Source organism: Achroia grisella, unplaced genomic scaffold, assembly GCF_030625045.1.
Source record: "Achroia grisella isolate CSIRO2021 unplaced genomic scaffold, CSIRO_AGI_Agris_v1 utg628, whole genome shotgun sequence".
Taxonomy (NCBI): Eukaryota; Metazoa; Arthropoda; class Insecta; order Lepidoptera; family Pyralidae; genus Achroia; species Achroia grisella.
The window spans coordinates 826,677-854,035 of NW_026712968.1; the positions used below are offsets into that span (position 1 = coordinate 826,677).

Consider the following 27,359-nt stretch of genomic DNA (forward strand, 5'->3'; position numbering starts at 1 on the left):
AAAACTTACCTATATATATAAAAGTTGTAACTGTTTGTATCAAGTCTTGAATAACCGAACCGTGGCAGAGAATTTGCTATCACCCACACGTCATTCCCAGTAACATGGAGGTCTGAAATAATGAAGATATCGCTATTGTATAATTAGGACTCTGGACAATTAACACAGCGCCATCTAGTCCCACGGTAAGTAGAGCTTGTTATGGGCACTAGACAACTGATATAAATAAATAAATAACCCTGGACAAGTAACACAGCTCCATCTAGTCCCACGGTAAGCAGAGCTTGTGTTATGGTTACTAGACAATTATATTTATATGTATGTGTATTTACACAAAAATAAGTATTAATATCAGTTCCCTAGGACGCATGTTACAAGCTCTGTTTAGCTTGGGACTAGATGGCGCTACGTGAAATGTCCTAAAATTATTAAAGGATTTTTATTATTACAAAAAAAATTACCTGCTGGATAACTAAGTCTCTGGCTGTCTTGTGCCAATATAGCTATATTAGTAGACACCAGGGGTTCAGCAGTGTTCCAACAAGACACAGCATCCCTGCCTACCTCAGCTATGAACAGCACTCTGCTAGCTGGGTGATAGTCGTGCATCGTAGCTTGACTTCCCTCACCACGGTCACCCAGCAACTGGAAACAGAATAGAAAAGAATAGAACGAAAGAGCAATATGTAAGTTTCTTTCTCATACTTCTTGTGATGAGTCTGTAATATATTTATTTTGTTGCTGTTTCGCTCGCCTTAATTTATCCCTTTTCTTAGGGGATGGCTACATCATAGTAGCTTTATGAAGTCTCGGTTTAAAATTCACAAAGTTTCATACAAATTTTCATCCCCTATTTTATACCCTTGGGGGTAGATTTAATCAAAATCCTTTCTTAGCGGATGCCTACGTCATAACATCTACCTGCATGGCAAATTTCAGCCCGATCCGTCCAGTGGTTTGGGCTGTGCGTTGATAGATCACTATGTCAGTCACCTTTGAGTTATATATATTTAGATTTTGTAGCACCTGGCAAATCATGTTATGTTTTGTTTCTTTTATTCTTATGTTTTCCACAGCAATAAAAAAATGAATGGACAAATAAAAATGATTATTATTATTGTTTTTTGATAAATATATCGATAGTATAGTCTCGATTTCCTTATGCAATTGACAAAAACTGCTCTATATTCTGCGAACTTTACAATAGCTGCTTCATTCAAACCATCAAACTTTCAGGATTCAGTCGTTCGACAGTGATAAAACATTCCTACACTAGTTATATAAGATCATTATTTCTACATACATATTGTCAGTTTATTTTATCTGTAATATACATCGTCTCGACCAACAACATCGTATCATTTACCCGCAACAAAGCTCAATGAAAGCTACCTGCCGGGAGGAAATAATTGACGAAAAACTCCTCTGGCTCGCGGACTATAACTACAACGAGGCGTAACAACTACCTGACTTCATCCTGCCATACATAACTACCGAACGACCTTCGCATGAGTTCTGCCGGAAAATATGCGAATATATAAATATAATATAATACCTGTTTTATATAAATGTATAAATAAACAAACAAACATCCCTACATTCACATTTATAATATCAGTAAGGATTACTTACGGAGAAAAATGACCAGTAATTAGGATCAGAGACGGCGGTCCTGTTCTGCAGGACACACGTGGACACGGAGAACTCCTGGGTACCGATGAGGGGGTGGAAGTAGGCCGTCTTGCAGTTGCCAGCGCCAGGCACCAGGGTCAGGCTGAATATACCGTCGCTCCACTGGAATCTTAAACCTGGTAACAATATTAGTTTATGTTTAACATTGAGTGAAAATCCCGTTCATGAACAACTATTGCTATACACGCTCGTTATTCAAGTAATCGTTTATTGAGTAGTAATAGCACAGATAACATAATATTCTATAGATATCTACATATATTACACAAAATACAAATAATAAAATACATGATGAAACTAATCATACTAAGGTCGATAAATAGTGTGATTTCAACCTTTTCTTAAAACAACCAATTGTTGGACTTTCCTGTATCTGTGCTGGTAGTTTGTTCCATAACCGAGCAGCGCGAAATGAAAAGGAATTTCCTAAGAATTGGGACTTGCCAAGTGGAAGTTTTAACATTTTGGAGTGGTTTTGGCAAAGACGTCTCGGTCTAGTAGGAGGGGGCAAGAATAATGAGATTTTGTTAATAATTTTGTGTGAATACAAACAGGCAAACAGCAATGTTCTTATAAATGTTAGAATTCACATCATCATTGTAGTAAAATCCGATATTTTAAAAATATATTAAAAGAAGGTAGTTTGTTTTTAGTACTAATGAAGTACCCAATGTAAGGATTATTACGAATATTGTAAATAGCGCCATCTAGTAGTTATAAACCAACCTACTACACTGACTGGTCTATAAATACGGAGGTCGGTAGTTGAATAATCCTCTTTCGTTGCGTGAGCTGCGGCATTCAGTCGACGAGCGCAGAGCGTGCCAGTTGTGTTTTGGATATTAAACTGAATTGTATTAGCAATGGGTTTATCCCGGTCTTAGTTGGGCCTGGGGGGAATCTGCAAGTAGTGAAGGTGAGTGTTAATGCATTCTAAAAGGGCCTTTTAAACCTACACCCGTGTCACAAGTCACGGGCGCTACTTGGGGTTTCCCTTGCGGTAGCAAAGCCTCAGTCGTCCGTCATAATTAGTGCTTCTTACATAAATAAATAAATATCACGATCACTTACCGTTACCATGTTTGAGATTTTAGTTTAAAAAGAATGCTTACCAGCAATATTGAGGTTCCCAGCCGTGGGGTTGAATGAGAAGAAGTTGTGAGAGAGTCTCCAGCTGTCGTTCTGTTTCAGGGAGTACACGATGAGTCCGTACGTGGTCAGATCGGGTACATATGCGAATGCGTTCTCACAATCATCATTGGTGATGTCCACAGTTATGGAGGCCAAACCTGACAAATATAATAACAATAACTTTTTATTAATAGCAATAATTTTCTAGAATTACTTAACTATACATAAAATACGTATAAATAAAATTGTAGTGTCTGTTTGTAATATTGAAATAACAGTTTTTTACTATATGCATATAAATATAAATAGGGTACATTCTCCAAAATAACATTTTTTACAATTTTTGTCTGTCTGTCTGTTTGTTCCGGCTAATCTCTGAAATGGTTGGTCCGATTTTGACGCGACTTTTATTGACAGGTAGCTGATGTAAGAAGGAGTAACTTAGGCTACTTTTATTTTAGAAATAAAAATTCCACGCGGACGAAGTCGTGCGTACAGCTAGTACAATATAAAATTTAAAAGTAATAAATGAGACAAAACGGTCTATAACTCAGTGGGTGCAGTGAGTCCACCCTCTCTGCTGTTCTGTTCCAGCCTTTATTAGTAAATTAATACAATAAGAGATCAACTACGATGATAGCACTTAAATTACTTAACAAAGTAAACATAAAAATTTACAAAATCACAATTACCATAGACAAAATAGGTACTTATCTATGGCACTTACCAGTAGGCGTGTTCGCTGACGGTATGTCTGTACTCTTGAACGGATACCTGAGTATCTGTCTGTCCCTGTTGAGATCGAAAACCACGATGGCCGGAGGTTGAACCTGCTGCCTATTATCTGTAACCAAATTGTATTTTTATACGTGATTATGACATAAGGGGATTGCTAGTAATGTCAGGTCGACCTCCACACGGTTTCCCCCTGGAATGATGAATTTAATGAATTCGACCGCTGGGCGGCCACTAGTTTATATTAGAATACGAAATTCTAAGATCAAAATGTCAAAGGGTATAAATAATTGGACTGACCTGGTATTTCGATCATTCCGGTGTCAACCATCCAGAGGCGGCCGCAGCTGTCGGCTCTTGTTCTGTACACCGAGGTTAGACTCCTGGAAGTGCTGTAGTTGGGGTACGGCTTCAAGGCTGGCGACAGCTGATGCGAGTCGCGGTCCAGGTTTATGTAATTTAGAGTTGAAATTATACCTGAAACATACATTTCTATTTTAACATTTTTTTTTATATTGAAAATAATGAATAAAAGAAAAAGAAATCTTGCATCAGTGTTTGTAACATACCCTACGAAGTGACTTGACCGATTCTTATGAAATTTTGTGTATCAGGTCTGAGTATAGGACGTAAGTTATTTATGTACGTAAGTTACATACCTCGAAGTGATAAAGTACATACACCGAAATTACATTTTTTACAATTTTTGTTTGTCTGTCTGTCTGTTTGTTCCGGCTTATCTCTGAAATGGCTGGACCAATTTTGACGGAACTTATATCGGTAGGTAGCTGATGTAATAAGGAGTAACTTAGGCTACTTTTATTTTAGAAAATAAAGTTAATTTCCATGCGAACGAAGTCGCGGGAACAGCTAGTAATAATATATAATATGTAATATCCCAGGACAATTCAATTTCAGATTAGCCGGAACAAACAGACAGACAGACAGATAAAAATTGTAAAAAAGATTATTTATGTACCGTATTCATATTCATATGTAGTAAATAACGGTTATTTCAGTATTACAAACAGACACTCCAATTTTAATTATATGTATAGATATAATTTACTATACAACTTAAAAGCTAAACCATACTGGTAACACTGAATGTGACTCCCACTCAGCATTTATACTGTAGTATAATTATACCACAGCGCTGATTTTCAGTGGATTACTTAGATTTAAGTAATATATTTATTATATACCAAACTCTTTGTAAAAAAGCTTATAATAATAATAATAATAATAAGTTGCCATCTCCTCTCCTTAAGAGGGGAGATGAGATTTTTGTTTGAAGTTTAGAAATAATATTAATAATAATAATAATAATAAACTATTACAAAAAGCCGTCATACTAAACACATGCCGAATAGTAAGAAAATTTCTTTCTTCATCACATAACTCATCCATGCTTGGCTAAGGCCTGCGTGTTTGAATATATTACTCCAGTCAAAAGGGAGATACAATATATATATATGTATATATATATATATATATATATATATATATATTCATGATACACATTTACATTTTAATTTACTGTAGTTCTACACTAGGCTCGCAGGCCTGTATTGTAGAGACTGGAGTCACTTATTATTGTGTACAATTGTGTAAAATTGTAGAGTTTGAAATGATTATAATATATTTGTAGATGTAGAGGACAAAATGGGAGTCGTGTCGTATGAAGAATTAAAGAGCATGATGGAAGATCGCGGAAAGTGGCAAGAGCTCCACCGACAAGAGCGTAGCTCTTAAATTATGAATGAATTAATTTTATTTATATGTTTAGATTATTTCTTACCGTATCGTCGACGCGGTATAGTTATAAACAATCTATCTCCAACTTTCTCTACACCCATCGGTATGTTATTATATTGCACGAAGAATCTGCCTGCTTCATCTGTAATATTAAAATATTATAAACGCCAAAGTTTCCGAGTATGGATGTTTGTTACTCTTTCACGCAAAAACTACTGTACGGATTTTGAAGAAATTTTACAGTAATATAGCTTATACATCAGAATAACACATAAACTATAATTTGATAAGATATTATGTAATTTGGTCAAAATGTTAATAATATTATAAAGACGAAAGTTTCCGAGTATGGATGTTTATTACTCTTTCACGCAAAAACTACTGAACGGATTTTAATGAAACTTTACTGTTGTATACATCGGAGTAATATATACGCAATAATTTAAAATGGTATTATGTAAATTGGTCGTAATATAAATATCAAGTGTATAATATAACAAAATATAATAAAAGTGTCTGTCTGGGTGTTTACAACTGACTTAAAAAGTACGAGTTTCTGAATATGACTATATTTATTGAATAATACGTTTAAAACTACTTTTACTACTTATTATGATGATTATATCTTTTTTTTTTTTGCTTGAAGTTGGTATTTTTTTTAATGGATAATAATGAAACAGTGGACTCGTTTTTTTTTTTAATTTATTTAATAAAGATAATTGTACAGTTGTTTTTATACATTAACTCGCCAAACTGTAGAACAGTTTGTTGCTCTAGAGTATACGCTGGCGGGGCACCAGTGGAAAATAGATGGGAGCAGGATGAACTTAGGTCAGTTAATTCATAACTAGGAATTAACAACAAAATCCGTCTGACCGTCTTTTTGATAGTCGGTAAAAAGGTACAATTCGACATACCTATAGGTCTGACAGTCGTAGTGACACCACTGGGTCTCCTCTCGTCTCTCGGCGGTTCAAGGTTCGGTCCTGTAACACAACAATATTGATATATAAAAAGGATTGTACAAAAAATGAATATGTTATAATTCTATTGAATAGTCTTGACAACAATAATGATAAAAAGAAATGCAAACAACAATTTACACATATTACAAAACAGAGTTAATGTGGAGCACAACTACGCATAATGCTGGAAACATAGTTTCCAGCGCTGATTTTTAGTTAGACCCACAGTACGGACGCACATTACAAATTTGTAATTTGTGTCTGCCCCTTTGATAGATCCCCCGTCCAATTCAAACGGGGATCGAAATTACGAAGCCTGAGCCGAGGTTCGAACCCCAAGCGGTGTTCAGACTAAAGTCGTATCCGTCAGGCGGGAGTTGGCCTTTAGCCGCTCCATAAGTCCTTCCTTTGGTTTGGAGTGCCATCTGCACTCGCCCCCTATCGTCCGGTGAAGCTGTAAAGGCCAGCTGCGGCCAACAGCATTTTTCAAATTTGGGAGAATAGAGTGACCACCAGCATGCATATATAATGCTATTATATATGGTGTATATACAACTATTTAAGACATTTTTATTTTTAATTTCTACTATATATCCAAAACAAAAGTAATTTGTGTGCGTATAAAAAAAAATCAAAAAATCTAATCAGTGTTCGCAACCTGAACAGACCCCACAAGCAGCACCTGTTCACGAGTATGACGGATGAGCCAGCCATCATTGCACTCAACCATATTAGAGGGAGCACATCGACCCGGCCCACCACGCCGCCACAAATTTGAACTTTATAGCGAGCATGACTAGAACATGATTTCTAAAATATATATGTGGTATTATCTTATATATAAAATTCTCGTGTCACAGTTTTCGTTCCCATACTCCTCCGAAACGGCTTGACCGATTCTCATGAAATTTTGTGAGCGTATTGAGTAGGTCTGAGAATCGGCCAACATCTATTTTTCATCCCCCTAAATGTTAGGGGTAGTCCACCCCTAATTTTTTTTTATTTTAAGGCAAAACAACGTTTGCCGGGATAGCTAGTTTATTATAATATTCAAATTTGGTAGAAAAAGGTCCAGTTATACACCAGCGCCGGACAAGAGCATCCTGTCGGCATACGCTGAACCGACTTCTTTAGCCGCCTTAAGGAAGTTAAGTATTCTTTAAATATATATTCTTTAATGTAATTTCACTGGTATATATGATTCTTATTCTTCCTATTCTTATAACACACTATCATGACTATTGTCCCAGACGGGGTAGTTGGAGTCATTGTCAACTGTGGTCGTAGTGGTGAACACAACACTTGACATGTCCCACATTCGCTCGGTATACTTCAATACAACGCTGCAGGGGGCGAGACTACCGAGATTAATTCAGTTTGTTATCGGTGTTTCCATCACCGGAGAGGTAGAAAATGTTAATGAAGAATAAAAGAAAGCGGAACTAACTACTGTCATTCCTGTTCGGTCGTAGCGGGCGCGGTGAGTTAGTCTGTGGTTCATTGAAGATGGAAGATTCTAGAAGGAAAGTTAGAGAATAGTAAAGTCATATGGAAAATGAAAGTAAGCGAATATAAGATAATCAGTATAAATTTAACTAAAATGAATGACATCTAAAAAGTATAAATTGTAAGAAACATTTGACAGTCGCGGTGGTCTTAAGGTTTAGCACACCGTTTTACTTCCGATGGTCGCGGGTTCGATTCCTAGCACGGTTCAAACATTTATATTCTAGACTATGATTGTTTGTATCGGCCTGGGCGTTTTGTGTATGTATTTACAAAAAAAAAACTATGTATTTATACCCGTTACTAGATGGCGCTGTGCTAATTGTCTAGGGGTATTTATTATTATTATTTTATAATAGAATATAAGTTACATACATAGAATGTTAATGAAGAATAAAAGATAGTGGAACTAACGATTGTTGTTATTCCAGCTCGGTCGTAACGGCCGCGGTGAGTTAGTCTGTGGTTCATTGAAGATGGAAGATTCTAGAAGGAAACCGATAGAATACAGAAAGTAGTTAAGTAAAATAATAGTAGCAGCCATCCGCGATTTGACTGCTTTTTTTTACATAAAACCTAGTTTATGATCTTCACATCAAACATTATTAATATCTGTTTAAAAATAAAAAGGTAACAAACAGGCAGATATTTTGCATTTGTAAAAGTAATATAGATAACAATTATAAAGAATAAAGAATATATATACATTAAACTTAAATCTTCATGTTTTTAGAAAATACAGATTATCGAAAGAAGTTAATAGAATGTTAATGCAGAATAAAAGAAAGAAGAACTAACGATTGTTGTTATTCCAGTTCGGTCGTAGCGGCCGCGGTGAGTTACTCTGTGGTTCACTGAAGATGGAAGATTCTAGAAGGAGAGCGATAGAATAGAGAAATAGAAATTAAATAAAGGAACTATTAGCAAAAGTAATTTTTCTCCTCGTGATAATATATCTTCACATCAAATTTCATTTATATCTGTTTAGTAATATGAAAAATTAAGAAACAGACATACTTTAACATTTGTAATATTAGTATGGATTACAAGTATGAAGAATAAACAACATCAAACTTAGATTAAATAGATTTAAGTTTGATCAATTCAAGCTTAGTCCAATATTTTTTTAAGTTACATAAAATGTTAATGAAGAATAAAAGAAAGTGGAACTAACGATTGTTGTTATTCCAGCTCGGTCGTAGCGGCCGCGGTGAATTAGTCTGTGGTTCATTGAAGATGGAAGATTCTATAAGGAAAGCGATAGAATAGTAGAATTAGAAATACAGAAAAGTAGCTGTTAAGGTAATGTGTGACCGATTTTATTTTAACATGTCTTTACATTAAATATTAACATCCGTTTAGTTGTTATTATATTAGTTTTGACACACGCATGGATAACAATTATTAGGAATAAAAAATACACACCCATATAACAAACTTACAGCTAATTTTAAATATCGCTACAAAATGCAAATCGTTGAACGAAGTTAGCAAAAGTATTATTATGTTATCTGTGGCAAAAGTAATTTTTCTCTTCGTGATAATATATCTTCACATCAAATTTCATTAATAAACACAGACAGATACTTTAGCATTTGTAATATAATTTTTGTATGGATTACAAGTATGTATTTACCTTAGTAAACAACACACATGTACATCAAACTTAAATCTATTTACTATTAGAAAATATAAGGTAAATAGATTTAAGTTTGATCAATTCAAGTTTATTTTAAGTTATATAGAATGTTAATGAAGTATAAAAGAAAGTGGAACTAACGATTGTTGTTCTTCCAGCTCGGTCGTAACGGCCGCGGTGAATTAGTCTGTGGTTCATTGAAGATGGAAGATTCTAGAAGGAAAGCGATAGAATAGTAGAATTATAAATACAGAAAAGTAAGTGTTAACAAAAGTAATATATAATTGTACATTTTTATGAATACTGTAAGAATATTATGCAATGCAATTCAATGATAATAAATAAATAAAAATTAAATATAATAATAAATTGAATAAGTTTATAGAATAAAAGAAGTTAATTAAGAATAAAAGAAATTAAAACTAACGATTATTGTTAGTCTCTGTGGCCGGGACGTGTTAATCTGTGGTTGATTAAAGACGGAAGATTCTAGAAGGAATTAGATATAATAGATATAATAGGGAAGGCCTCCAGCAAGGTGGACCGACGATCTGGTCAAGATCGCGGGAAGGCATTGGATGCGAGCAGCGCAGGACCGATCGTCGTGGAGATCTTTGGGGGAGGCCTATGTCCAGCAGTGGACGTCTTCCGGGCTGCGATGATGATGAAAGAAGTTATAGTTTAAAGATATATGAAATATAATATTATCTTATTTAAGGTTATACCAAATTATTTATGTCTGAATATAGCATCTCAAAAGTAAACTGTTGAAAGAAGTATTAAGAATGTAAGAGAAGAGAAGAAATCGGAACTAACGATTATTATTATTCCAATTTGGTCTCTGCGGCCATGGTCTGTTAGTTTCTTGTTGATTGAAGCCAGATGATTCTAGAAGGAAAGTGACAGAATAATGAAGCAGTTATAGCTGTCTCAGTTATCGGTCAGCATAATGGCATCAAATATAGTAAAATGCAATAATTGTAATATTGTGATTAGTGAAATATTGTCTTTTGTACAAAACAAATGTGAAGTTATGGATGAGGAAAGTCTCATTCGTATTATTACGTCGTCATTTTCGAGTGAAGAAATTAAGGAAGCGAAAACTTTGCTATTTGATTCAGTTAAATCAAAAATACGCAAGATCATACGAAAAAAGGATGGAAAAGAGAACGTGACATAGAAGATATTTTATCTGTAATAAAAAGTGTAGATCCTGAGAATATTCCAGTATTTGTTGCGAGAGATTTGCAGAAACTACCGCCAGTGAGTTTTGATCATGTGGATGTAACTAGATTATTAAAGGATATTCTTGTGTTGCAAAAAGAACTGCGAACTATTAAAGAGACCTGCGCTTCGTCAGAAGAAGTACAAATGATAAAGAATGAATTGTTGAATTTAAAAACGGCTTCAATTGTTAATAATTTTGAACCGACACAATATGTAAACACGAAAAGAGGTGGTTCAAATTTAATTGATAATTTTCATTATGACAGTGGGCCGATTGGGTTGCTTCATATATCGCAGGAAGAAAGAAATGAGAACTTAAGTAATAATTGCGATACAAATATTCCTTTGAAAAAGCAATCTAATGCTTTATTGAATAGTTCAGTAAACAATATTTGTGTGCGGGTAGGAGATACAGTTGATCAACCGTCGTTTAAACAGCGGCAGGTATTAGATGAGGCGCAAGCGGGCGCGGGAGGAGTAGCGCCACCGAACGCACCAATCACGTCAACCGGTATAGCAATGAACATAGTTGAAAGTAATGATCGAGTCTCCCATCCATTAGTAATGGAAAAATCATATGCGAATATTGTTACCAATGAAGCATGGAAAAATATAAAAGAGACAGAAAATTGGACAATAGTGCAAAAAAAGAAATTGAAGAATAGATTTATGGGAAAAAGAGGTCAAGCATGTACGGAACCCAATGGAAAATTTCGAGCAGCGGATATAAAGATACCGCTATTTATCAATAATGTTGACAAGAATACATCACCGGATGACATTGCTACCTATATACTGCAAAAAACTAACGTGCCTGTAACTCTAGAAAAAATTAGCATGAAACTACAGAAGGAATACGATGCATACAAAGTATACATACCGCGGAGTAAATTTTCTATCTTTATGGATGCGGGTCTGTGGCCGGATGGTATTTCCTTTCGTCGATTTGTGACTTTTAAAAAGACACTCGTAAAAGGTGATAAGATATAATTTATAAAATAAAAGTGGATAATACAACACAGTTATCTTTTATATCATTTAATTGTAAATCTGCGAAGCGATCGGCAGAATGTATAAAATCCTTGTGTGAGAGGTCCGATATCGTCGCTTTGCAGGAAACTTGGCTTCTTCCCCATGACATACATTTTTTGGACAGCATACATGATGATTTTGGATACACTGGAAAGTCTTCTGTAGATACTTCAGTGGGTATACTTCACGGTAGACCATTCGGAGGTGTCGCAATTTTATGGAGAAAAAGTGTTTTTAATTCGGTATCGATAATTAATAGTGAAAACTCGCGAATAACAGCAATTAAAGTGGAAACTAGTGATAAAGACATGGTCATTATGAGTGTTTACATGCCCACAGATAATAGTGATAATTTAACGGAGTTCACACATTGTTTGGGCGAGATTTGTGCAATTGTTGAAAATAATGATGTGCAATCTGTTTTTATTCTGGGAGACTATAATGCGCACCCAGATGGACAATTCGGTAAGGAACTTTTAAACTTTTGTTCGGAACAACAGCTGATCTGTGCGGATATACAGAAACTAGGTTTACAATCGGACTGTTATACATTTATTAGTGATGCACATGGAACGAAAAGATGGCTAGATCATGTTCTAGTAACACAAGCTGCATGGGCATCCACTGTTGATGTAGACATACTGTATGATGTTTACTGGTCTGATCATTTCCCTATTGAAATAAAATGTAATGTAAATCTTTTAAAACCGAAAGTTTCCATTAATAAATATGTTTGTAATAAAGTAGTTTGGGGTAGTAGAAACAATGAACAAATAAATATATATAATAGTTTTTGTAATGAAAAATTAAAAAATATTGATTTCCCAGAAAAACTAATTGGCTGTTGTGATGGATATTGTAGTGACTTAACTCACAGAGATATAATAAATCAATTGTATAGTAACATAGTGAACATATTATCAGAGGCTGCAGTCCGAAGTCACGACAGGCCGGTGGGAGTAGGGGGGCGAAGACGGATATCTGGGTGGAATAAATATGTTAGGGAGGCACATAATGAGGCGAGAATTAAATTTTTAGTATGGGAATTATATGGCAGGCCGAACGTGGGTGTTGTGTATGACGAAATGTGTGAAAGTCGTAAAAGGTTTAAAGGTAAATTAAAATGGTGTCTCAATCACCAAGACCAGATAAAAATGGATGCATTAGCTCTTCACCGGTCCAACAACGACTTTGGTGGGTTCTGGAGAGCTACAAACAAGTTGAGTGGTAGACCCTCTATACCTATTAGTATTAATGGGATTAAGGACTGTAAACAAATAGCTGATATGTTTAAAAATAACTTTAAGGTGAACTCATCTCTGCCTCCATCACAGTCAACCACCAACATTTTCAGTGAGGGTGTGAATAGTGAAGTGCATAGATTTACATCTGAGGATATTAAAGTTGTTATAAAGAACATGAAAAAAGGAAAGTCCCCGGGATATGATGGTCTCAGTTTGGAACATTTTCAGGCAGCAGGAGATCACTTGCCTAGGTTACTTTCAATGTTATATACATTTTGTATAGCGCACACATATTTGCCAGACGATATGCTAAAAACGGTTGTTGTACCAATAGTTAAGAATAAAACGGGAGACGTATCAAACGCGGGAAATTATAGACCTATATCTTTAGCAACAATAACTGCTAAGGTGTTTGATTGTTTGCTTGATTCGCAACTCAAACGATACCCAAACTTACATGATCTCCAGTTTGGTTTCAGGCAACAGAGTCCGCTATTTTATGTCACAAGCACACAGTCAGATATTACACAGAAAGATCTACTCCTGTCTATGCCTGTTTCCTTGATTTAAGCAAGGCTTTTGATATGGTGTCCTATGATGTTTTATGGAGTAAGCTTAAGAATACTACTCTACCCGTAGAATTAGTAAAGATTCTTAGGTATTGGTACAATAACCAATGCAACCAGGTGAAGTGGAATAATTCTCTGTCTGACCCATACCATTTAAAATGCGGAGTGAGACAGGGTGGGCTGACCTCACCTAACCTTTTTAGTTTATATGTCAATAGTTTAATAGAGGAGCTCAGCGGTATGCATGCTGGTTGCTATATCGATGGACTTAGTATCAACAATATAAGCTATGCAGATGACATGGTATTGTTGGCCCCCTCAATTGGAGCTTTAAGGAAAATGGTAGCTGTATGTGAATCGTATGCAGAAAGTCATGGATTATTATTTATAATTCTGTCAAGAGTGTGATTGTAGTGTTTGCATCTGGAAGTAAAAAACCGGATTATGTGCCTCCTATATCACTCAATGGGAATATATTGAACCTTGTTTCAAATTTTAAATATCTTGGACATATTGTTACATCCACATTAAAAGATGATATGGACATAGAACGTGAAAGAAGAGCATTGGCAGTTAGAAGTAATATGTTGGCACGCAGGTTTGCCCGGTGTACAAAACAAGTCAAAATAACACTTTTTAAGGCATTTTGTCAGGTTTTCTACACTGGCGGCTTGTGGGACAACTATACTAAAAAAACCTACAATGCTCTTCGCGTTCAATATAACAATGCCTTTCGGGCACTGTTGGGACTGCCCCGCCACTGCAGCGCGTCACATATGTTTGCGCAAGAGCGCACAGACGATTTCTATGCTATACGGCGGAAGCGAATAACGTCCCTATTAGGCAGAGTGCGGGCGAGTTCCAACAGTGTCCTGAAGACAATTGCTTGTAAAGTAGACTGTCCCATTCTAAGACACTGGGTGGGACAGGTAATATGTTAAAAGTTACATTTTTATTTTATTATATATTTTATTATATATATATATGTCATTAAGCTGTTACTAACACAATGGATCATGTTGTCTGAAATAAAATTATTATTATTATTATTATAAGATAAAACAAACATACTGAACGACTTTGACAGTAAGGATTTGTTTTAGTAATTATAAAAGTAAACGAGCTAAAGTCTGACGGTCGCGGGTTCGATTCCTCGCACAGTACAAACATTTATATTCATGAGTATGATTGTTTGTATTTAACTTGGTATGTATGAATTTACTAAAACAAATGTATTTATATATTTATATCAGTTGTCTAGTACCCATAACACAAGCTCCGCTTAGCTTGGGACTAGATGGCGCTGTGTTAATTGTCCAGGGTTATTATTGTTATAACTGCTAAAAAATACAGTTAATTACAAGTAAATTTTCAAATTTAAATTTAAACTGTTATCCTAGTTTTTTGAAGGAACTAACTCGTGATATACAGCTCACTCTAGTTTGGGAGTCAGGACTGCAACAAACTGTACACTGACGAAAGTTTAAATAAATAATAAATATAATATAAATAAATGAATGATTAACTGATTGAATGAATAATAAAAAAATATTGTGTGTTCCTCTTTTAAATAATTAGGATTATTTAAAAGAGCAACACACAAGTTTCTTGCTCTATCTTCTTGTCATGAGACAGCTTTCCGAATGAGCGGCAGATAAAAAAAGTATTTGACTATTCAAAAGTGCTTATTATTTGAATAAAGTATTTTGTCTTCTCTTCTATTCTATGATATTACTTACGTTGGTTCCAGTTTCTCACCGGTTCGTCTTCGTTGTTGAAGAAGACACTGTCTGACTGTCTTTTTTCTCTGTCTCGCGTGTTACGGAGGTTATATGGTTCCTCGTAAACATCTTGATCGACTGTAAATATATTTTATATATATTATTAATATCATAAACGCGAAAGTTTGTGAATATGGATGGAAGTTTGTCTATTTTTCAAGCAAAAACTTCTGAACGAATTACAATTACAGTAATATAGAGCAACACACAAGTTTCTTGCTTATTCTTCTTGTGATGAATCTGATCTCTTGCTCTTATCACTACGACTGATTTAATCTTATTGCATATTTATATTTGACCCAAAAAATTAGTGCTTGTTGGTAGTTTGTATTCACACGTTTCGACTTGTAAATGTAAACTTACAAGGATTATTTAAAAGAGCAACACACAAGTTTCTTGCTCGGTCTTCTTGTGATGAGACAGCTTTCCGAACGGGTGGTAGATAAAAAACAAATTGTTATGACTATTCAAAAGTGCTTAAATTAAGTTTATTTGAATAAATGATTTTCTATTCTATTCTATTCTATTCTGCATTCCGAAAAGCGGTAGAATAAAAAAACTTGACTATTCAAAAGTGCTTATATTAAGTTTATTTGAATAAAGATTATTTCTATTTCTATACATCAAAATTTAATGAGGTTGAACCGCTGACCGCAAATGTTGTTTTGCCATGTAAATTAAAATCGCTATTAAAAAAATAGGGGTTAGTGATAGATGGGTGAAAATTTTGAGTTATATATCTATTTTTAGTGCCACATTACAAAAATATAAAAATTTTGTTCAAAAGATAAAAGAAATGTTACTCGTGCCCATCTTTTATCACTTAGGATTATGAAAAAAAGATAGTAGCCGATTCTCAGACCCAATGAATATGCATATAAAGTTTCATAAAAATCGATCAAGCCGTTTCGAAGGAGTATGGTAACTGGCATTGTGACATGAGAATTTTATATATAAGACTAGCTGTACCTGCGGTTTACTTCGCGTTAAATTTCAATAAAAAATTGCATATTGTGTTATTTTGATGCATAAGCTGTAATACTGTAAAGTTTCATCACAATCCGTTCAGTAGTTTTTGCGTGATAGAGTAGCAAACATCCATCCACACTCACGAACTTTTGCGTTAATTACTTATTAAGATAAGATATACATATAGAACTAGTTATTACCCAGAGATCAACCTGACATGATCCATTGCAATAGGGTCACTAGTTCCCATTATAATATTTCATTGTCCAACGCATCACACGAAACCATAAAATTTCAGGGTTTACAGTTATAAAACCATAGTCCAGGGGAATGGTAATGTTAGTAATGTACCTAGGCAGTTTGACCTCCACGCGGTTCACCTTGGAAACCATCATGTTTGTTGCTGAATTTACCACGATGTGCTAACTGACCTGATCTTCTACTCATCTTATCATCCTCCACTGGAGCCCCGCCAAGACAAACCATTAGAGTATGTGATTGTATCATTCCGATATAATCTATTAAAAAGGGGGGAAAGGGGATTATTAGTAATGGGTTATATATTATCTATACATATAAATAAAATTAGAGTGTCTGTTTGTAATATTGAAATAGCTGTTTTTTATTATATGAATATACGGTACATACACCAAAATAACATTTTTTACAATTTTTGTCTGTCTGTCTGTTGGTTCCTGCTAATCTTTGAAATGGCCGGACCGATTTAGTAGCTGATGTAATGAGTAACTTAGTCTACTTTTATTTTAGAAAAATAAAGTTAAATTCTACGCGGACGAGGTCGCGTATACACCTAGTTTTAATATATAACTCTAAATATATGCTACATATAACTGTAACTAACATATAATTCTAACTTACAATGTTATATAAGTAATATTTTCTTGTATTTGGAATTATATAGTACACTAATTGTAAAATATTTCACCATAAAATAATTTACCTAATTGTAAAACAGTCAACTGAAGTGTGCCCATACTGCATATTTTTGGTTGGTTTGGGGACTATAGATAGATAGATAGATAATTTAGTTGCTTCAACATTTACAACAACAGTACAAATGTTCGCCTCATATTCAGGGGGCATGCCAATTACAATTCATAACAATTACCTTTACAATTAAATTACATTATTTAAAAGAGCAACACACAAGTTTCTTGCTCGTTCTTCTTGTGATGAGACAGCTTTCCGAACGAGTGGTAGATAAAAAACAAATTGTTATGACTATTCAAAAGTGCTTAAATTAAGTTTATTTGAATAAATGATTTTCTATTCTATTTCTATTCTATTCATTATAAATAAGAATATTAAATGTCAGGTCAATTCTCGCAAAGAGTAACAGCATTTTTTAACGAGCCATTGGGGTTTTTTTTTTAATCAACATGAATTACCTGTGGTATTTTATTTATATATTTGTACGGCGCTGAAGTGGGAGTTAATATTATGCAAGTTAGTTCTACACGGTGGCATTTTTAATTTAGTAGGGTGTCTTTGTGTAAATTTGCTATTATCGTTTATTTTGTCATATATATATGGGTGTTTTATTACAAACATACCTGTTTCATAAATGTACAAGCCAGTTGCAGTTAACACTGCCATTTTTTTTAATAACGGTCTACATGATTGCAATGGTCCTACTCTACATATAGCGCGTATGCATTTTTTTTTGTGTTAATAAGACTTTGTTTATCAATGTCGAGTTTCCCAAAGCAATAGAAACATATAAAAAAATGTATTGTAGTAAATATGATAATGTAAATCTATATACAAATGTAAATTTTAATATATATAAATAAATAAATATTTATGAACTCCGGAATAAACCTGTAGCAGGTTGAGAGTTTGAGACACATATAACACCAAATAGAAATCACATAACCTAAATAAATCAATTCAAATAATTGACATAAAACAGATTTTGTGAAAGCTTTGACATAGATAAAGGTAGCACAGATAATAAATATCAATCAACAAAACCAGTATCCATAGACATTTCTTTTTACTTTTTCCTTATTCATATATGCTGACAGTTAACTCGAAAATGAAAACTGTCAACATGAATTTGTGAGCATATAAAAAGTGGTTTAAAAACTATAGAAAGAATATTTTTGTGGTGGATCGGATGATCGGATGGTTGTGGATGAAGATTAGGGGTTCCAGGACAGCAGGTAGATATGATGAGTGCATATATATGAAGGATACTTTACAATTAAAATCCACTAAGTATATATAGGTATTTTATTAACTGAACATGTAAAATATTTTATTAAATCAAGGAAAAATATAATGTCACTTTTTACAATAATCTGACGAACAAATAATCAGAATTTTATATATATATATTGACGGCCTCGCTGGTCTAGTGGTTTAGCGCACTGCTTTACTTCCAATGGTCGCGGGTTCGATTTCTCGCACGGTGCAAACATTTGTATTCATGAGTATGATTGTTTGTATTGGTCTGGGTGTCTTTTGCGTATACCTATTATGTACCAGCTGTGCCCGCGTACTTACCTACCTACTACTTCTACCGCGTGGAATAGTGACCTTGCCCTTTTCTGGGTGTTTCTAAGTATGTATTTTTTTTTTGAGGCTTGATAATGGAATGGTGCACCCGCTTGCGCTAACGGTTTACGCTGGCGGGGCACCAGTGGAGGATGATAGGATGAACATGAAGTCAGATCAGTTAGCCCAACGAGACAAATTCACTGGGAATTTATCACGATGGTTTCCAGGGGGAACCGCGTGGAGGTCGACCTGACATGATACATTGCTAGCAATGGGGTCATTAGTCCACATTACTAACAATCCCCTTCCCCCCTAGTATGTATTTATTAAAAAAAAACATTTATATGAAATTAAAAAAAAAAAGTATTTATATCAGTTGTCTGGTACCCATAACACAAGCTCTGCTTACCGTGGGACTAGATGGCGTTGTGTTAATTGTCCAACGTTATTTATTTAGGGTTATTTATTAAAAAAAAACGAGCAAGACACTAGTGTGTTGCTCTTTTAAATAATATATATATTAATTTAAAAAATAAGGTAAAAGAAAGTGGAAATGAACTTAATTAGTAATTTGAATACATTTATTTATTTATTTAAATCTTTGTCAGGACTGCATCTAACTTTGCGTTTGTTGCAGTCCTGACTCCCAAACTAGCGTGAGCTGTATACCAGGAGTCAGTTCCTTACCAAAGCTACTACATTCTTTTTCATACTATAATTAATAATTGCATACAAAAACATTCACAATAAAAAACAATCATTGTATAATCATTGACGCAGCGTAGCCAAGATTTGCCTCTTTGAATGGTCATACTTAACCTCTGGGTAAAGTAGCTACCAGCTCTCGGGACTGGTCTGCTCTTATCACTACGACTTAATTAATCTTATTATGTATTTATGACACTAATAAATTAGTGCTAGTTGGTAGTTTGTATTCACACGTTTCGACTTAATATAAACTTACAACGATAATTTAATAGAGCAACACAAGATTCTTGTTCGATCTTCTTGTGATGAGACAGCTTTCCGAATGAGCGGTTTTAAAGAAGGATGATTATCACTATTCAATAGTGCTTAAATGAAGTTTATTTCCATAAATGATTTTCTATTCTATTCTATTTGTTTTATACAGATGGGACATCCCTGAAGTCTACGTCATGCCGGAACCTGTTAACAGGGTAAGTCGTAAATGATATAACAAAACGTAAAACTATATATATGTTACGTATTCTAAAAAATATAGATAACCTCAGTGGTCTAGCAGTTTAGCACACCGCTTTACTTCCGATGATCGCGGGTTCGATTTCTCGCATGGTGCACACATTTTCATGAGTATGATCGTTTGTAGTCTAGGTGTTTTTTGCGTATACATATTATATATTAGCTGTGCTCGCGACTTCATCCTAGTAACTTGACCTAATAAAGAAAAAATATTTAATTACCTATCCCAAAGGGTCAAAAAAAGTTTCATCGTTTTAGCTTCAATAATTACGAATTTCCATACAAACGCTCAACCCCTATTTTATTTTATTTAATGTCATGGAAAAGAATTATTACTTAAAAATTATACACAAATAATTTACAAATAGAAAATATTAAACAATCATATATTGTCAAGAAAATATTTTATATTGTATAAAATTCATTATTCTTTAACCATTTTCGTGTTGTTTTTTTAAATAATATTTTGTTATTAATCTTCAATGTGTCAGGAATACGATTTTTTCAGACTACTCTAATGCTGTTGGCCACAGCTGGCTTGTACAGCTTCACCGGACGTTAGGAGCGAGTGCAGATGGCACTCCAAACCAAAGGGAGGACTTATGGAGCGGTTGAAGGCCAACTGTCGCTTGACGGATACGACTTTAGTCTGAGGGCACCGCTAGAGGTTCGAACCTAGGCTCAGGCTGTCGCAATTTCGAAATCCGTTTAATTTGAATGGGGGATCAATCGGAGGGGAGCAGGAATAGAATAGAATAGAAAATCATTTATTCTAGTAAACTTTATTTAAGTACTTTTGAATAGTCATAACAATGTTTTTTTTAATCTACCGCTCATTCGGAAAGCTGTCTCAAAAGAAGAAGGATCAAGCAAAAAGCATGAAACGTGCCCATGGTTATAAAGCACCTCGGATGGTTTTTTGAAGTTGTCAAGGCCCTAAGGGATCTTCAATAAAATGGACTGTAGATATGTTTAAATATAACTACACTTAAAATGTATTTACTACCATGACTGCATCTAAAACTAATTTAGAATCATGTTACTCTGCACATCACTAGAGCCCCAATCAGCTGTTCCGATCATCGATATCATACACCTAACAATAACACAAACTTACTAGAATAAAACACCTCTGTTGTTACTAGTTAAGTATTAACTAAGCTACAAAATCGTGATTACAACTCATTGTAATTTTGCAATCTTGTAATTATTTCCTGGTTTATTGAAACACGTAATTTCATATTATTAGTCTTGGACTTAGGACTGTAGGTTACTTCTATTGCTGGATTCAATCAAGGCTCCTACAGATACTAGATTCGATTTTTAACCCCACTATTGGGGATATTTAATAGTAATAATATCGAAATGTCTAAATCATAGTCTGAAGCAATTAAATTTAGAAAAAATACTCTACATCACCCTTCAAAAGGCAGCCATTTTGAATACCTGTAGAACTGTCCGAAAATTCCATGAAATAAATGAAAATGACATAACACGCACGCACACACGCACATACTGAACTCACTTGTTTTTTTTATTTATCCATGATTATGCAATGGTGCACCCGCTTGCGCTAACGGTTTACGCTGGCAGGGCACCACTGGAGGATGATAAGATGAGCATGAGGTCAGGTCAGTTGGCCCATCGTAACTAATTCACTAAGAATTAGTCACAATGATTTCCAGGGGTAAATGCGTGGAGGTCAATATGACTTGGTACATTGCTAGCGATGGAGTTCACATTGCTAACAATCCCTTCCTTCTAACTTACTGGGTTTCAGTTCGAATCCTCGCACGACACAAACATTTGTATTCATAAGTATGATTGTTTGTATCAATCTGGATGTTTTCTATGTATAATATGTATGTATTAATAAAAAAAGTATCTATTTATATCAGTGTCAGTGTTTATATCAGTTACTTAGTACCCATAACACAAATTGCTTAGCTTGGGACTAGATGGCGCTGTGTGAATTGTCCGGAGATATTATTATTATATACATTCTCGTTACATGATTGATCAACTTTTGTAGCAGAGAAAGTCTCAGAGAATGCTCTTATAAAACATAGATTTACATGGTATGGGAGAACTGGACTGTTTTAAGACTCACATTTTCTAGTATATACATTATATTAAGTACAGACTTAAATAGAGCAATTCAGATGTATATAACTATCTGTTCCCTCAACTTAGTCCGCGTGGAATTTAACTTTATTTTTCTAAAATAAAAGTAGCCTAAGTTAAAAATACATACAATCCTAAATTTTAACCCTTCTATCATCAACCCCTATTTTTTTAAAGCGTTATTAATTTATATGGCAAAACAACATTTGCCCTGCTAGTATATATATATATATATATATATATATATATATATATATATATATACTAGTTAGTTAGTAAAATTGTAGTATAACAATAAGTTTTAATAAAATGATTGATATTCAATTATTATTTTCAAACTCTAACAATACTAAAATATTGCTTGCGTAATCTAACACTCAAATATTCTAATATTCAAAGTGACGTAACTCCGCTTTTAAATCAGATTTTATTTACCATAACAATTTGAGCATAACTGTAGTCAATATTCATTTATTTTATTCTTAGACCAAGGTCACACGTAAGTCTATTTTAAGTCGAGACTTTATATTCTTGTTTTAAATGTATATTGTATACATATAGATTTAAGTACCATATAATAAAAGAGGTTAAAGAGTAATCGTCTATCGTGGTATGGGCATGTAATGCGTAGGAAAGAAGATCATATGCTAAGGACGGTGTTACATATGAATGTGGATGGTTATAAGTAGAGGAAGACCGAAAAAGAGATGAATGGACTGTGTGAATGATGATATGGTGAGAATGACGAGATGACTGCGAACAGAGATGAATGGAAAGGAAAAACATATTACGCCGACCCCAAATAAATGGGATAAGGAAGAAGCAGATGATGATAATAAATTTAAGTAGCTATGACGAGGTCGAGTGGAATGAGTAGTCATGCTCACTAAAATGTCCAGACATGTGGCGGCGTGGTGGGTCGGGTCATTGGGCTCCCTAAAATATGGTCGAGCGCAGTGATGGCTGGCTCATACGTCATACTCGTGAGCGAGTGCTGCTTGTAGGGACTGGACTGCTCTTATCACTACGACTGATTTAATCTTAATGTGTTTTTATATTTGAGCCTAAATAAATTAGTGCTGGTTGGTAGTTTGTTTTTACACGTTTCGACTTGTAAAATGTGAACTTACAATGATTGTTTAAAAGAGCAACACACAAGTTTTTTGTTCATTCTTCTTGTGATGAGACAGCTTTCCGAAAAAGCGGTAGATAAAAAAAATGTTGACTTTTCAAAAGTGCTAAAATTAAGTTTATTTGAATAAATGATTTTCTATTCTAAGTTTCTCATTACATAGTATAAAACAAAGTCGCTGTCGCTGTCTGTCCGTCCCTATGTATACTTAAATCTTTAAAACGGATTTTGAAGCGGTTTTTTTTAATAAGTGTATAGAGAGATTCAAGAGGAAGGTTTATGTATTTAATACATGTACACGCGTGCGAAGTCGGGGCGAGTGCTAGTAAATAATAAAGATATTTATTCAGCATTACAATATTCTTATTTACTATACAACTTAAAAACTATAACACACTGGTAACACTGAATGTGACTCCCACTCAGCATTTATACTGTAGTATAATTATACCACAGCGCTGATTTTCAGTGGATTACTTAGATTTAAGTAATATATAAAATAGTTATATATCTAAATATTTATAATTCAAAGGTGACTGACGTAGTGATCTATCAACGCACAGCCCAAACCACTGGACAGATCGGGCTGAAATTTGGCATGCAGGTAGATGTTATGACGTAGGCATCCGCTAAGAAAGAATTTTGATTAATTCTGGCCCCAAGGGGATGAAAGTTCGTATGAAACTTTGTCAATTTTAAACCGATCGGGCTGAGACTTTGCATGCATAAAGCTACTATGACGTAGGCATCCCCTAAGAAAGGATTTTGATAAATTCCACCCCTAAGGGGATAAATTAACGCGAGCGAAGCCGCGGGCAAAAGCTAATTTATTATAAAACAATCTCTTGTTGTCAATGAGTGCGTAGCGGTTTCTATGTTGATTATCGCATGCCTTTTACTTGTTATTGTGTAAAAAATATTCAAGAAAGCAACACACATGTTTCTTGCTCATTCTAAATTGTCTATCTTGGAAACTATCATGATAAATTCCTGGTGATTGGTCACGCTGTGCTAACTGACCTGACCTCATGCTCATCCTATCATCCTCCACTGGTGCCCCGCCAGCGTATACCGTTAGCGCAGGCGGGTGAAACATTCAAATATAACTCATTGGGGGGAAGCAGATTGTTAATAATGTGGACTAACAGTCCCATTAGCTAGCAATGAACCATGTCAGATGGACCTCCACGTGGTTCCCCTGGAAACCATCATGTGGTTTCCAGGGGAAAATTCCTGGTGAATTTGCCACGATGGACTAACTGATCTGACCTCATGTACATCTCATCATCGTTCACTGGTGCCAGCTTATACCGTTAGTGTAGGCGGGTGCACCATTCCATTATCAAATATAAAAAAAATTAACCCATAAAAAAAATTAACCCCATTAAAAAAATACAGATTAAGAGATATTAATCCGGAATGGGGATCACGGGAGTTTAGATGTTTTTTTGTAAATACATACATAATATACGTAGAAAACCCAGACCGAATACCAACAATCATTCTCATGAATATATTGTTTGCATAATGCAAGGAATCGAATCTGCGACCATTAGAAATATGGCGATGTGCTGAACCGCTAGACCACCGAGGCCGTCAGCTAATTAACTAATAAATGAATGAATGAATGAAACTCTTTACTGTTCCTCTCACAGAAAATACAATTCCATATACAATTATGTATAAAATGATAAAAAAATATATAATACAATAAAAAAGACAAAGAGGTATCAATGGGCGGCCTTATCGCTAAAAAGCGGTCTCTTCCAGGCACCTTAGGATGGAGAGAAGTAATTAGATTTGCGTCTGGTAGACGTGTAATGATGGTAACAATATTGGAAGAAAAGTTATAGTTAATAAATGCATATATTTATTTATTTATTGTACAATACAGTGTTACATTGATCCTTATGATATAAGGTGAGACTCTGCTTCCTAAATAGGAAAAATCCTATATTTCAGGATAAGCAGTGCTCATTCCCTAAACACTACTGTGACACAAAAAATGTAGTATAACTTGTTGACCTGTACTAATTAAATTTACTTAGATATATACAATTCTTAATTATGAACACAAAGATAAATAAATACTAACATATAATCATCAACTACAGAGTATTTACCGTAAAAATTTTTTTTATTATTCTATATCTATATTAATATTATGAAGCTGAAGAATTTGTTTGTTTGTACGCGTTAATCTCAGGAACTACTGGTTCGAATTGAAAAATTCTTTTTGTGTTGGATAGTCCATTTGTCGAGGAAGGCTTTAAGCTATATAACATTACGCTACGACCAATAGGAACGGAGCTGCAATGAACAATATTGCAAAAGGTGGGGAAATTAAACGCAGACGAAGTTGCGCGGGTCAACTAGTATATATTTCTGCTAAAGCAAAGTACAAATGAAGTTTTATAATAACAATTAGTATGTTCAAAGCAATTTCATCTTTATATCTACTTATCAGAGTCGATATTCATATAAATAAGGTTTGTTTACCGCCAAAAATTTTCCTAATTTATATTTTTTGTATACAAGTCTAAATAGATAATAGATAATGATAAAAAATAGATAATAAACTTTAAACATTTGTGATGGCCTCGGAGTCTAGTGGTTTAGCACAACGTTTTACTTCCGATAGTCGTGGGTTCGATTCCTCGTACGATGCAAACATTTGAATAGATAAGTCTGATATGTATGTATTTAAAAAAGATATATATGTATTTATAGTATTTAAAACTAGATGTGTTAATTGTTCTGACATGTTATTATTATTATTAATTAAAAATTAATTAATTAAATAATGCTCTAAGAGCCTATAACTTGCCTTGTTGTACAGACTATCTTCTGGCTAATTATTATTTCCCCGTCCAATTCAAACGGGGATCGAAATTACGACGGCCTGAGCCGACGTCCGAACCCCTAGCGGTGACCTCAGACTAAAGTCGTATCCGTCAGGCAGGAGTTGGCCTTCAGCCGCTCCATAAGTCCTTCCTTTGGATAAAAAACATAAGTCGCTGTCGCTGTCAGTCGGTCCCATTATGTAGTCAGAAAAAATGCCTATTATTATGATTATTATATTAAAAACTACCGCAACAATTTTGTACAAGCGGCTATTGTTCCATTAATAACACTTCTTTTAGTTGTGTGGTAACGCTTAGATATTATGAAAAAACAATAACTACATTCTTATTATTATTACATAAAAAACAAAGCCGCTGTCGCTGTCTGTCCGTCCCTATATAATACATATACACCCGAGCGAAGCCAGAGTAAGTAGCTAGTATACATTAACGTTTAGTTTTTGTCTGTGCTGCTGACTCATGACAAATGAGAAAATAATTGTCTATGATCATTAATGGAACAATCGAAATGATGTTATGTCTCATAAAAACCTGTTTAATAACATTTATAACGGAGATATTTGTCAATTTCGATCACAAAAGGGAACATCAAAATCCGTTCTCATTTAGATATGGTATAGCCAGGCCCCTCTTCCCCACATTGGGCACACTGGGCACGGGCCCAGGGCCCCACTATTAATTGGGGCCCCCTAGTCTAGTTTAGTCCCTGCTCCATTACCAAACTATAACCGGTAGCTACTCTACTCTCGCCAGAAAATCAGTCTTAACAAATGCTTACAGACTATGGTCATTTTGATCGTTTTTTTTATAATTATTGCTAGACGTAAGAACTTGATTCCCTCATACCAAATAACATAACAAATTTTTAAAACTATATCTGCCTGGTTTGTTTTGAAGGTAGGGCATCCCCATATACTAAAGAGTCATGTTCAAGTTTATCCCAATAATAAACTTAATAGCTTATACATCAGAACATCATATAAGCCATAAATGTAATACGGGTGAAACCGCGGCCAAAGCTAGTATTCAATAAATGTCTTTATTGTTATATAATGTTTGAATTAGATAATAATAAAAAAAATACTCACATACACTCCCATCAATGTCGTAAGTGAGTTGCTTCCATGCAAACACTTCGTCGAATTTACCAAGTTTTTGTCTTATATTTTGGGCTGACGACAAAACCACTATCGATGCGTAGATTTGAAAAAACAAATATTTCCTTTGCCTCATTTTTTATTTTAAAA

The 27,359-nt window shown here is 34.5% G+C and overlaps 1 protein-coding gene across 4 annotated transcripts; it reads right to left on the minus strand.

Annotated features, from left to right (window-relative positions):
- Positions 1–5: 5 nt before the first annotated feature.
- LOC131849024 (L-dopachrome tautomerase yellow-f2-like) lies at positions 6–27,359 on the minus strand. 4 transcript variants are annotated; one of them, XM_059199005.1, is made up of 13 exons: positions 27,201–27,359; positions 15,238–15,357; positions 8,962–9,033; positions 8,586–8,657; positions 8,202–8,273; positions 6,234–6,302; positions 5,360–5,458; positions 3,859–4,035; positions 3,551–3,667; positions 2,805–2,981; positions 1,633–1,808; positions 462–645; positions 6–112 (listed from the first exon to the last, which is right to left on the minus strand). In XM_059199005.1, the coding sequence occupies exons 1-13, from the start codon at positions 27,343–27,345 to the stop codon at positions 6–8; spliced, it is 1,587 nt and encodes a 528-aa protein (XP_059054988.1). In that variant the 5' UTR covers positions 27,346–27,359. The 4 variants fall into 4 exon arrangements, with proteins under 4 accessions (XP_059054988.1, XP_059054986.1, XP_059054985.1 ...); XM_059199003.1 differs by lacking the exons at positions 8,586–8,657; positions 15,238–15,357; positions 27,201–27,359 and adding an exon at positions 9,568–9,637; XM_059199002.1 differs by lacking the exons at positions 8,202–8,273; positions 15,238–15,357; positions 27,201–27,359 and adding an exon at positions 9,568–9,637.